Raw genomic sequence first — 14,013 nt, forward strand, 5'->3', positions numbered from 1 at the left:
GGGAGATTCATGCTGGTACCCTATCTTTTGGACTCTAAGGTTCAAAGTGGGGATTTATACCATGACAAGCAGAAACAGAGTTTCTGAGACAGGTGACAAAAAAGTTAGATTGGAGACCTAGATTTCAATTTTTGTTACCTAACACGCGACAGCTTAAAATGGCCTAGTTTTTACAGTGCAGGGATCACTCTTCAGATCAATCTCCCTCTTCCTCAAGAGAAGTTGTGCACAACCTTCTAATTGCAGGTTATTCTATGCGAATCCTGAGGATACCACTGTATTAATTGCACAATCAGATTACTTCATGGGAGACTCAAGGCAACAGGGCAACAAACCTCTGAGTGGGCCTTAGAGGCTGAAGCCCAACCTCAATTTCCAACTAAAACAATGTATGCCTGATTAAAAAGCCAGAAAGATTTAGAAGGAAAATAGAGTAAAATCTGGAAAAAAAAACACTGGTCCAGAAAGAGGCATTCTTCCTCTTACCTTTATTCCCATATGAATATGAAGAAATCATCATCATTCTTTGTATCAAGAAGTCTTTAGTCCTGCAACCAGGACACCTGTGAACTCATTTCACGAATACAAACTGTCTCAGCGTGACACACTATACCACATATTTACTATTTTTACAAGACTACAATAAATTTTGTACAAAGTATGCCTTGTGAGATACCATAAGAAAACTCAATCTACTGAACATTATTGTCCTGATAAAATGTGTATATCAACACTGCATATAAAGTTACAAGATTCTACATGCTCCAAGTTTAAGAAAACCAGGCACAAACTAGTTTTTCCAGAGACAAAGACACATGGGCGCCTCAGCCAGGTATCAGCATAATCAGACGAACTATTACAGACTATCACCTAGGTAAGTGACCGTTCTTTGGCAAGAAGGATGTGAGCGAGAACTTTACATATTGACAGTGGAACAGCTGGGAGTTTGTGTGTAAACAGATTGGTTGTTGCCTGAACCCCAGCTGGAGATAATCCTCAAAGACAGGAGAAGAGCAGAAGAAGAAGAAGAAACAGTGACCTCCAAATTACCTAGACTCCTCCCAGTCCTGTCTCTACTGATGGCAGCTACAATGCTTGAAAGACAAAGGGCTTGGCTACATTGGCACTTCACAGTGCTGCAACTTTTGCGCTCAGGGCTGTGAAAAAACACCCCCCTGAGCACTGCAAGATGCAGCGCTGTAAAGTGTCAGTGTAATCAGGGCAGCAGCGCTGGGAGCACGGCTCCCAGCGCTGCATGCTACACCCCTAAGGGATGTGGTTTACAAGCAGCACTGGGAGAGCTCTGTCCCAGCGCTGCGACTCTGACTACACTCACACTTCACAGCGCTGCCAGGGCAGCACTTCGAAATTTCTAATGTAGCCAAGCCCAAAGGAAGCAATATTGAATTGAGGGAGGGAGCCTGGCCGGGGAGTCTTTTCAGTCACTACAGACTGCTGTAAGCATATTGTGAGATAAAAATCTTTGCTGTGAATCCATTTAGCTTGCTAAATTAAGTATTACCTTGCATATCATTTATTTGCTTCTTAACCAATTCTGCCTTCATGTCTCATTATATGTAATCACTTAGAAACTATCTTTCTGTAGTTAAAAAACTTGTTTTATCTAAACGCGTTTGTTTGGGTTGAAGTGCTGGGGAACCTTCACTTGAAATAACAAAGTTTGTCCATATCCTATAATAGGGAGTTTTGTACATATCTAGATAATACCTAGTCCTGCCATGAGTGCAAGGGACTGGACTAGATGACCTCTCAAGAACCCTTCCAGTCCTATGATTTTCCATTGATGGAATGACAGACTTTATATGACCTCATAATTGTCCAGTAGAGAGCTGGGCAGTACAAGATGCACATTTCTACAAGTTCTGGTACTGGGAAGTTGTTGGTGTTGGTAAATCATGAGTGGCTGGCCAGAGCGTTCATGTAATTCAGTTGGGAGTGATTTTGCATGCTAGGAGTGGTAGTTCTCAGAGCAAAGCAAAGCAGTGTAAAAGGTACACCAGGATTGGTAAATTGAGGGGACACAGATGTTCAACAGCTCAGACTGTACCCTGTGTAATGTCATACTCAGTCTGCTGCACCACTATTTTACAAGAAAGTGACTCCACTATTTGCCCTTTCTTTTGTCATGTCTTTGATGTACTTACAAATTTATCTCTGAAAGGCACAACAACTCTGAAATCTGCAGACAAAGAAAGTCTAGAGAAGTGAAAGCCAAGAGCAAAGAGGAAACAATGAACAAAAAGACACCACTATTTTTTAAATATTAATTTTCACTGCAATTAAAAAAAAAGACTAACCCATCACTCAAGATTCAGACAATGTAGTGAAAAGTTGTTTTTTTGGGAGGAGTAGGAGGGGAAGGAAAGAGAAGGTAGGACTGGTGTTCAGTGTTCCCTATAATTTTTTACATGCATGTGCGGAATGAATTTTGTTATGTGCACCACTATGGAAGTGATGTGTGGCAGGGGTGGGGTGGAGGGGTTCGGAGTGTGGGAGGGGGCTCAGGGCTCTGGCTGGGGGGTGGGTTCTGGGGTGGCGCCAGGGATGAGGGGTCTGGAGTGCGGGAGGAAGCTCAGGGCTGGGTTCCCCCCAGCCCTCCCTCTCTCTCCGCAGCATCTTGGGGATGGGCCATGGGAGAGGCACCTCTTCCTGGCTGCCTCTCTCCCCTGCGCTGTGGGAGGGCCACCTATTCCCAGTTGCCTTTCCTCACCTGCACCACCCTTAATAGCTTGCTTAGCAGCTTAGAAGGAATTTAGCTGGTATTGATTCCCCCCCACCCTCCATTACAAAAAGAGTAAAGCCATCTAAACTGCCATAATAGGAAAGTTTCTGTAACAAAAAGATGACTTTGCAGCTGCTTAAACTGTCAATTTTCCCAGTCAACCATCTCTATCTAGTTGGGCTATGGGTATTTCACATAATGTACAGGAAGGTCACTCCTAAAACTGCAACTTTCAAATTTTTAGCAGAAATTCTCACTGTCAGTTGGGTGGAGAGTAACACTATAATCTGAACTATTTTCAAACATATCTTTCTTCAATAAAATACTCTCTGCCCTCCAAAGGCATTTCTACACTACAAAATAAACTTGGTCTCTGACTCGGGTTTGAGCCCAAGCCTCCCCATCAGTCCAGCTCAATCAGCAAGCACTCAGGACCCAGGTACTAGAACCTAGATAGAGGAGTGGATTAGAGTCAGAGTCCTGCTGTGGCTCAGGTCCAAGCCCTGTAACTTGGTAGTGTGGACACATTTCAAGTAATGGATAAGACTCAGAAGGTCTGCATAGTGCAGTGTAGACATGTCAGTACAGCTGAGACGTAGGTCCAGCAACTGTAAACTCAGGTTTACAATGCAGCGGGGCAACAAGCATGGGTCCCACAGAGCCAAGAGAAATACCCCAAAATGCTAACTGAAAGCACTAGTGATCACTACCTTAAAAGTGCTGGCAGAGGATTTTGCTGATGTCTCACAGAAGGATCCTGTGGAAGCTATAGACCTGCCAACACTACTAAAAGGACAGAGGGTAGATATTCTAGTTAATCTCATATTGAAAACAGATATAAAAGTTAATTCCAAAAGCCTTTAAATACTATATACGGAAGCAGAGGCTGCCTGAGATATAAAGTGGGTGAAGTATTATCTTTTATTGTACCAACTCCCGCTGGTGGAAGGTACAAGCTTTCAAGATACACAGAGACTCAGCAGTTCAAAAACTTATAACTTCGAACAACAGAAGTGGGTTCAATAAAAGATATTACTTTACCTATCTTACCTCTTTCATAGGTTGGGACCACAGTTACAACAGCTATGCTTCTTGCCAGTTATATTTGTTACATCTACAATATAACTGAGTTAGACGATTTAATAACACGTTTGTCTCTCGACTTTTATAGCAGTTAAAATTCGCAGCGCAGACAGAATCTGTGTCCCCATAGCTGAGAAATCCAAGGGTTTAACCTGGTTAACTTATTTATTTTGATTTATACAATAACTAAGAACCTGGTGGAACCAGAAATTTGTAAAATCATTCTGTTGGGGAAGCAATGGGTGAACTATATTCGCTGTGCCTTACTCCCCCACCACCTTCTTTTTTCCCCCTTCAGACACTTTCTGCATGCATGCTTACTTCAACTTACTTTCAGTTTATCTGGTGAGGTGTATGGAGCTTCAGGAGCATAAATTCTGAAAATATCAGCAAGGCAACATGCTACCAGCAAGCGCACATCTTTATCAGGGTGTTTGAGAAAAAAATCTGAAGCAAGATGTAACGCAAGATTTAGATACAGCTCCTTTTCTTCTTCCGAGTCCTGGTCCATATCCATGAATGTTTTCACAACCATCTACAAAAAAAAAATTAGATCAATATATAAGTGAAACTCTCTAGGTAAACAGGTCTTTGTTCAAAATAAGACAAGAGCTCATGCAATTCTACCCTTTCTCCATCCTCCCAACACTCAGCTTTTGCACAGTTGCTGAAAGTCAAAGTAACATTTAATATACCTCTAAAGCAGCAGTTCTCAAACTGTGGGTCTGGATCCCGAACTGAGTCCGGATCCTATTTTAATGGGGTTGCCAGAGCTGGCGTTATATTTGCTGGAGACTGAGGCCAAAGCTAAAGCCCAAGCCCCAGTGCCTGGGGCTGAAGCTGAAGCATGAAGGCTTCAGCCTTGCTCCCCAGCCGGGGTTGGGGGGCTTGGGCCTTGGCCTTCCCGACTAGGGCAGTGGGGCTTAGGAGGGCTCAGTCTTCAGTCTCCCGTCTCCCCTCAGGGGGTTGGCTACTAATTTTTGTTGTCAGAAGGGGAGCGCAGTGCAATTAAGTTTCAGAACCACTGCTCTAAAAAGACAATTCACTGATTCGACTGAGATAAAGAGACGTGTTTACCTTTGCATTAGCCATGCACAGGTAAACCCAGAAAGCAAAAGCAGTCAACTTTTATTAGGAAGCTTAATGTCTGCTTAAAACACTGTGTCACTCTAAAAGCTGACAAACCCCAATCTGACTTCTCTCCATCCCTTTTATTTTCCTTTTGGTATTTTAAGTTTCTGTCCCCTAAAACAAAGGCTGAAACAAGTTTCTCACCAAGTCAACCCACCAACCAAAGCAGAGTGCACTGGGTTTCAATGCAATCATACATTAACCCAGGACTTTGTGCAAATTAATACTATTTTTATTATAGTAGCACTAAGCAATCCCAATCAAAATCAGGGCCAACTGGGCCAAGTCCTGTATGACTATAGAGTAAAAATGATCCATGCCCAGTCTAAATGGACAAGACAGACTGACAAAGAAAAACTAATAGCCCAGTAAAATATGTTGAAGATGACAGTCACTAGTGCAATTTAAATAAAATGCTTGTTTGAAGGGGATAAAAAAGGATGTATTATGTTTGGCCCTTTGATTATTTAGCATGAAATTCCAATACCCACTTTCCATATGACAATTTATTTTATGGGCTATTTTTCAACTGAAGAATCTAAGTCATTATATAAGAATTTCTTATTTAAATTCCAGAGGTGTAACTATTTTTAATCAGTGCAACTGCCACTGGATGTAGCAAAATGGCAATTAAAGCTCAATCCTTCACCCATTGAAGTTAGTGGCAAAATTCCCATTCATTTTAGTGCTACAAGATTAAGTCTTTAAGAGAGAGAAGATTACTTGCTAAGTGGCTCACTTTGCACTTACTGATAAAATACTTCAAAACAAATATGATATTTTATCATAATATTTTTAGACATGGCAAAATCAGAAGTCTCTTTTGGCTGACCAGATACCAAACCAATCTCATTTATGGCAATTCTCCTGCATGTCTGAAGGACCTTCAGAGATGCTAAACTTCAAGCCACATTAGAAACAGAAGATTAGAATCATACAGCAGCCAAGCACTCCTGCTACTCCGCACTTAACCATGGAACAGCCAAGAAGTCAGGGACAGCGCCTCCAGGTTCAGATGCAGAAGACTGCCATAGTTTTGGGACAGCAGATCTGGCTTGAGAGGTAGCTGCACTGGAGCAGCCACCCGAGAGGTTCAGAAGCATACAGAATCAGTGCTGGCACAACCAAGCCATCGCTACAAGGATCCCCTTCACCCTGTCCTGCTTGATCTTCATGAGAGCCCTGTGAATCAATGACACTGAGGGGAGAAGGCGTAGCCCCAGACCATAGGAGCATAAAAGGAGCCCCTGTCGATCCCCCAAATCGAGAAGAAAACAGAGCATGTCCTGTTCTGACTGGACGCAAACAGGTCCACCTGGGGAGTCCCCCACCTCTGGAGGATGAAGGTGACCACTTCTGGATGGAGAGACCATTAGTGGTGAGACAAGATGGTCCCTGCTGAGGTGATCTGCCAAAGAGTTCCTGGCCTAGGGGAGGTGCCTGGCTAAGAGACAGATGTCGTGTTGGAGACAGAAGTCCCAAAGTCTGAGGGCTTCGTGGCAAAGGGCAGACAGTCTGGCTCTGCCCTGCTTGTTGATATACAACATGACCGCTGTAGTGTCTGTCAGTACCTGGACCTCCCTCCTTTTTATGTGAGGTAGGAAGGCTTGGCAGGCCAGGCAAACCATTCTGAGCTTCCTGACGACGTGCAGGGCACGATTGTGACTCGAACAATGACTTTGCGTGCTGAGATCACCAAGGTGGGCTCCCCACCCTAGGTCCGAGGCATCGGCGATGACGGTCACTGACGGGGATGGAGCTGCAAAGGGAACTCCCTCCAACCTCAATGCAGGACTCTGCCACCAGGTGAGTGATGACAGTACATGGTTCAGGACCCTGACCTCCTGGTCCAATTTGTGTCTGTTGGGGACATAGACCGACGCCAGCCAGACCTGCAGGGGTCTGTTGCGGAGCCGCGCATGCCAGACCATATAAGTACAGGCCACTCATGGCCCAATAATTGCAGGCACGTGTGAGCAGTAAGAGAGTGGACTCGCATGCACAAGATGAGGTCTGCCGTGACTTGGAACTGAGCCTCAGGGAGGAAGGCTCTGGCTTGAGCAGAGTCAATGACTCCTCCAATGAACTCTATGCATTGTACTAGAATTAAGGTCAACTTTCTCATTTATTAATAGCCCCAGGTCGTGACAAGTGGAACAAACCAGATCGAGATGCTGCCGCAGCTGATCCCGGGACTGGCCCTTTATTAGCCAGTCGCCAAGGTACGGATAAATTTGAACACCATGGCACCTCTGGTAAGCGTCCCCTTGTGCTATGCACTTTATGAACATTCTTGGGGATGAATGAGACCAAATGGCATTGCCATGAACTGGAAATGGCACTAGCCCAGCATAAAACAAAGGAAGCGCCTGTGCTCTGCGAAAATGGAAATGTGTGTCTTTCAAGTGGACGGTGGCGTACCAGTCTCTCGGATCCAAGGAGGGAATGATGGGAGGTAAGGGAGACCATGTGAAATTTCAACTACTTGAGAGACTTATTGAAGCAACACAGGTCCAAAATGGGTCTGAGACCCCCTTTTGCTTTCAGGATTAGAAAGTGGCAGGAGTAGAACCCCCTTCCTTTCACATCTCAAGGGACCTCCTCCACTGCTCCCAGGTGCAGGAGGTTCTCTGTCTCTTAGACGAAGAATTGTTCATGTGAAGGGTCCCTAAAGAGACATGGGGAAGAAGGGTGGGGCGGAGGATCGGTCACAAACAGCCAGGTGTAACCTGAGGATATTACCTCGAGCACCCAATGGTCCAAAGTTAGTCAAGACTAGGCCAATAGGAAGAGGCGGAGGAGGTCCAGGAAAGAGGGGGAGGGTGAATCCTGGGAAGTGACTGGGGCATTGTCCTCGAGCACACCCTCAAAATGTCTGCTTCTGGTCTCTTTGGTTCCTGGAAAAGCCAGGTTGAGCAGCTGAACAGGAAGATCACGGGTGTCACCGCTTAGGATAGAAACAAGGGGTTTCTCTCCTGTAGGTGCTCAGCCAGAGTCCCCCAGGAACAGACTGTGGAGGCGGAGGGCAGAACGGCTTCCTGGCCTATTGAGGAGTATGGAGGCCCAAGCAGCAGAGACTGGCATAGGAGTCTTTAAGGCCATGGACTCAAGTCCATGAGCTCAGAGAAGAGCCCCACCCCCTCAAATGGGAGGTCCTGAATAGTTGACTTAATCTCCTGGGACAGTCCAGAGGACTGCAGCTAGGAGCTGCACCTCATGGCCACTGCAGAGGCGACCACAGTGGCCGCTGAGTCAGTAGTGTCCCAGGTTATCTGGAGGGCTCCCTTTGCCACAACTGTGCCTTCGTTGACTAGAGCAGCAAACTCCTGGGCTGCTCCTGAATTTGTTAAGGGAATCTCACAGGTTAAAACTGCACCTGTTTAAAAGGGCCTGGTGGTTAGACACCCGAAAGTGCAGGCTGGCCACCAAATAAATCATCCTACCAAATAACTCCAGTCTCTTGGCGTCTGTTTTTCAGCATGCCACTGACCTGGCCCTGCCTGCTCTTTTCAGCAACAGCAGACATGACCAGTGATGCTGCTGGAGAGTGTGTATACAGCTATTCAAACCCTATTACAGGGGCATAATACTTCTTTTCTGACATCTGAGATGTAAGTGGAACGGAAGAGGGTCTGTCACAGCAATTTGGCAATCTTAAGGAACCTTGAGTGGACGGATAGTATGACTTGGGCTGGGGTGGAGGAGGATATAACATTAAAGAGGTCATTAGTCTCCTCTGTGGCCTCCTCAATTTTTAAGTTCAACTTGGTAGCCACCCTTTCAAGGAGAGCCTGGTGTTCCTTGAAGCCATCGGAGGACTACCTGTCTGGGAGGGACCTGTCACTGCTTTGTCTGGAGATGACAACGATTGCCCCGCCGGGGGGGGGGAGGGGGGCAGTTTCCCCTTCTTTCTCTGAGGATGGTTCCTTAGGTGCTGGAGTCCAAGGCACTGCCCCCACGTCTGATTTGGTACCATGTTCCGACTCTAGTGCCGGCAATGCCGAGGGCAGTTTGTCTGAGGCAGCCCGGGAGGACTGGTGGGAATATGGGACTGGTATTACAGGCACACCCCACAAGTTCCAGTATGGCCACTGAGCAGGCCACTGTCCCTGCTGCCATGCCAGAGTTGCAGATACCACCATGGGTTTCACAGGTCCTGATCCAACTCCAACCACTGCCATTCCAGCATCCAGGCTGGAGCCGTCGAGACCTGAGTTTGCCAACTTACCCTGGTCTGCAACCAGCAAGGACTGGTGCCTGCCCAATGAGCAGCACCAGGAAGATGGAGACCGGTGCCACGACAGGGAGCGATCCTGCCCAGGTGGTGACCAACATCTGGGAGACAGTCTCGGCAAAAGTGACCTAGGCGTGACAATCTTTGCCAGGAAGCTCGCCAGAACTGGTGGCACGGGGACCCATGTCTCAACTCCAGTGTCCCATGTCTTGTAGGGGAAGAGCGCAGTGTCAGGGACCTAGGTCTTCTGACTGAAGATGAGGTGCCGGGGTCCTAGACCACAGAGATGGGGATCTCCACCTGCAGTCCAGGGACCGAGGATGCTCCATTGCCCTATGGGGCGGCTCCATGATCGGCTTCCCCTTAGGTGTTGGGGCCTTAGCCAAGTCCGGACCCTGGTGCAGTATCTGCAGTGCAGTTGGCCTTTTTCTTTGGCCAATAGGGCCCTCATTGCCCAAAGTTGCCTAAGAGAAGCCAGACTCCCCTGCCACTCTCAGGAGCCACAGAGAGGAGGCTGCAGTTCCTGAAGAGAGAGGGGCTGCAGGGCATGACAACAGGTAGAGACACCACCAAATGAGGGCAGAGCCTGGCAAGAGCTAATTCTCAGAGCCACTAGGAGGCAGCGCCACATGCCATGAGTGGACCCCATGACACTGCCCTTAAAGCTTCAAGATGGCTAATATATGGAGATATACCTGTATCACAGAGCTCTAAGGGACCCTGAAAGGTCATTGAGTCCAGAAGCCTACCTTCACTAGCAAGACCAAAGTACAGATTTTGCCCAATATCCCTAAGTCGCCCCTCACTTCAATCCTAAATCCAGGATTGAATTCACAATCCTGGGTTTAGCAGGCCAACACTCAAACCACTGAGCTATCCCTCCCCCATGGATGAAGAGACACTGTTTGGATCTGAAGGGGAGATAACCTTAATTTTTTCCTAATGGTATACTGCACTAAGATTCTTGGATACAGGAGACTACAAACAACTTTGACTGTATCAAGTCATCTTGAATTCTGAAGGATATATTAGATGTATGCAGTACACCCATGCTATAATGTCTTTCACAATAATGAACCTTGGGCTGTAACAAGTCCCCACCCCCCCAAAGAAACCTCTGCAGATCTTTGTTATACAAACCCCTGGCTATAACAAATAAATGGCTTGGATCCAGAGGGGTGTGTTATAGCGAGGGTAAACTGTACTTTTAAAGAATAAAGGAAAACTCTTCCCAACTCATGAAAGAATCTGAAGGATCCTATGTATGGATGTGCATATCAAGAAAAATGTTAGAAAAACAGGAACTGATCTAAATGTTCCATATTTGGAACCTGAAAAGGGACTACCCATTACTCAGGTTCCTGATCTTGAAAATCTGATACCCATCAGCAGTCTATAAAAATTCAACTGCAATATAGAAGCATGTACCTGTCTGCCGTAAGATTTACCGTGTAGCAAAGTCTATTGAGAACCTTTTCTAACAGCAGATCTCCATCAAAAGGCATTCTAATGAAATGAGTTTTCAATACCATATTTTCGTTCTATAGATTGGACTAACTTGTTTTTTGGATGTCACTTGCCATCATACCTCCAAGACACTGACAAAGAACTCAAGGTGCGGTCAGTTAACCATTCTGCTGCCTTAGTCAATGCAAATGTTTTATTTAAAACAAATGGATAGGAATTCACCCTTAGCTCTTGCCACTATAAAAATGACTCTGGAAATCAATCCAGCATACATTGGTGCCTGCACCCCAGTTTCTACTACTGTATCTCCAATGCCTGGTTTAAGGGCAACATCTTTAACGCTTGGAGTAACCTCGAACTGGAATGACATTTTCCTTCCCATGTTAGAACAAATATTTCAGTAGCATTTCTAATTCTAAAACTCAAGAGCATTATTGGAACTTATCAGAGTTGTAGCCACCCAAGAAACTGTTGCCCATATGGTTTGTGATACAAGTTTAAACATTTTAGAAACATCTGGTTGGGATTTTCAAAGCAATCTAGAGTTTTTGGTAACAAATTTTAATGGAAACCATTTCTAAATCCCCTGTTCTTCAAAAATTTCAACTATCTTTATCTAGGAACTCCTGATGCTGATCCACCAACTCTGTCGTATCATTATGGGCAGGAGAAACTTTGTGGAGCTTTGCACTTAGAAAAGAATTACATCTCCATCTGTTTTCCCTAGTTCCATAATATCTACTCATTCTTGTTCAGACAGGTTTTCATATCCAAACATGTCATACGGTCCAATTTAAACATCATGTTATTCAAGACTTTAACCTCAACTAATAATTCTCACACTGCAGCCTGGCACAAACAGAAGTACTTACAGGAAGTAATTATCTCTTAGGGTACGTCTAAAACTACGGGATTATTCCGATTTAACATAAACTGGTTTTATAAAACAGATTGTAGAAAGTCGAGTGCACGCAGACACACTAAACCACATTAATTTGGCGGTGTGCATCCATCGTCTGAGACTAGCGTCGATTTCTGGAGCGTTGCACTGTGGGTAGCTATCCCGTAGCTATCCCATAGTTCCCGCAGTCTCCCCCACTCCTTGGAATACTGGGTTGAGAGCCCAGTGCCTGATGGGGCAAAAATCATTGTCGCGGGTGGTTCTGGGTACAGCCTCACCCATCCCTTCGTGAAAGCAGCAGACAACCATTTAACGCCTTTTTTCCTGGGTGAACTGTGGAAACGCCATAGCACAGCAAGCATGGACCCTGCTCAGATCAATACCGCAATCGTGGACGTTGTAAACACGTCGCGCATTCTCGTGTAGTCTATGCTAAACCAGGACCTGCAAATCCAGGCGAGGAGGCGGCGGCTACGGTAGAGCGGCGACGAGAGCGATGAGGACATGGACATAGAATTCTCTCAAACCGCAGGCCCCGGAGCTTTGGAGCTCCTGCTGGTAATGGGGCAGGTTCTAGCCATTGAACACCAATTTTGGGCCCGGGAAACAAGCACAGACTGGTGGGACCGCATAGTTTTGTGGGTGTGGGATGATTCGCAGTGGCTGCGAAACTTTTGCATGCGTAAGGGCACTTTCATGAAACTTTGTGACTTGCTTTCCCCTGCCCTGAAACAGCAGAATACCAAGATGAGAGCAGCCCTCACAGTGGAGAACCAAGTGGCAACAGCCCTCTGGAAGCCTGCAACGCCAGACAGCTACTGGTCAGTTGGGAATCAATTTGGAGTTGGCAAATCTACTGCGGGGGCTGCTGTGATGCAAGTAGCCAAAGCAATCATTAAGCTGCTGCTACGAAAGGTTGTGACTCTGGGAAACGTGCAGGTCATAGCGGATGGCTTTGCTGCAATGGGATTCCCTAACTGTGGGGGGGGTGATAGATGCAACTCATATCCCTATCTTGGCACCGGAGCACCAGGGCACCCAGTACGTAAACCGCAAGGGGTACTTTTCAATGGTGCTGCAAGCACTGGAGGATCACAAGGGATGTTTCACCAACATCCACATGGGATGGCCGGGAAGGGTTCATGACGCTCGCATCTTCAGAAGCACTGCTCTGTTTAAACTGCTGCAGCAAGGAAATTACTTCCCAGACCAGAAAATAACAGCTGGGGATGCCTATAGTTATCCTGGGTGACCCAGCCTACCCCTTGATGCCATGGCTCATGAAGCCATACACAAGCAGCCTGGACAGCGGTCAGGAGCTGTTCAACTACAGGCTGAGCAAGTGCAGAATGGTGGTAGAATGCGCATTTGACCATTTAAAGGCGCGCTGCCGCCCATTACTCACTCGCTCAGACCTCAGCCAAACCAATGTCCCCTTTGTTATTGCTGCTTGCTCCACAATCTGTGTGAGAGTAAGGGAGAGACTTATGGCAGAGTGGGAGGCTGAGGCAAATCACCTGGCCGTTGATTACACGCAGCCAGACACCAGGGCGATTAGAAGAGCACACCGCTTCCTGGTGTGCATCAGAGACGCTTTGAAAATGAGTTTCATCACGGGCCAGGGTACGGTGTGACTGCTGTGTTTGTTCCCCCTTCATGAACCTCCTGTCCCCTTGATTGACTCATTCCCTGTAAGCAACCCACCCTCCCCCTTCTATTACAGCTTGCTTAAGGAAATAAAGTCCCATGTTTAAAAATCATGTATTCTTTATTAAAAAGTCATTATAAAGAGAGGGAGAGAACTGACAAGGTATCCCGGGTATGGTTTCGGAGGGGGATAGGAGGGAAGGAAAAGGCCACTAAAAACATTTCAATGTAATGACAGCCTTTTGGTTGGACTGTCCATGGGGGTGGAGTGGGCGGGTGCATGAAGCCTTCCCCCACGCATTCTTACACGGCTGGGTGAGGAAGATATGGAACATGGTGAGTTGTGGAGACCCCGCTGCTCTTCCTGAAGCTCCACCAGACGTTGGAGGATATCAGTTTGATCACGCAGCAGCCCCAGCGTTGCATCCTGCCACCTCTGATCTTCCTGCCGCCACCTCTCATCTCGAGCATCCCTCCTATCCTCACATTGGTCCCTCCTAGACTCACGTTCACTGGCATCTTTCCTGTACTTTGCTACCACGTCCTTCCACTCATTCAGATAAGCTCTTTCATTGTGGGTTACTTCCATGATTTCCGAGAACATTTCGTCTCGCATCTTCTTTTTCCTCCGCCTTATCTGAGATAGCCTTCGGGATGGAGTAGGGAGGCCTGAAAAATTTGCAGCTGCATGAGGGAGGGGAAAAAAAAGGGAGAGAAGTATTTAAAAAGATACATTTTACAGAACAATTGTTATACTCTTTCACAGTGAACAACACTATTCACCTTACATAGCACATGTGATTTCAC

General features: G+C 46.4%; 1 protein-coding gene across 4 annotated transcripts in view; it reads right to left on the reverse strand.

Annotated features, from left to right (window-relative positions):
- PDS5B (PDS5 cohesin associated factor B) overlaps positions 1–14,013 on the reverse strand; it is a 281,843-nt gene that overhangs the window by 228,580 nt on the left and 39,250 nt on the right. For 3 of the 4 annotated variants that reach the window (XM_032781999.2, XM_075061644.1, XM_075061643.1), the window contains one exon: positions 4,158–4,361. In XM_032781999.2, coding sequence (XP_032637890.1) covers positions 4,158–4,361 — 204 coding nt within the window. Of the gene's footprint in view, positions 1–3,453; positions 3,524–4,157; positions 4,362–14,013 lie in introns of those variants that run through there. The other variant, XM_032782003.2, reaches the window with a different exon arrangement.

This window comes from Chelonoidis abingdonii, chromosome 1, assembly GCF_003597395.2.
Source record: "Chelonoidis abingdonii isolate Lonesome George chromosome 1, CheloAbing_2.0, whole genome shotgun sequence".
Taxonomy (NCBI): Eukaryota; Metazoa; Chordata; order Testudines; family Testudinidae; genus Chelonoidis; species Chelonoidis abingdonii.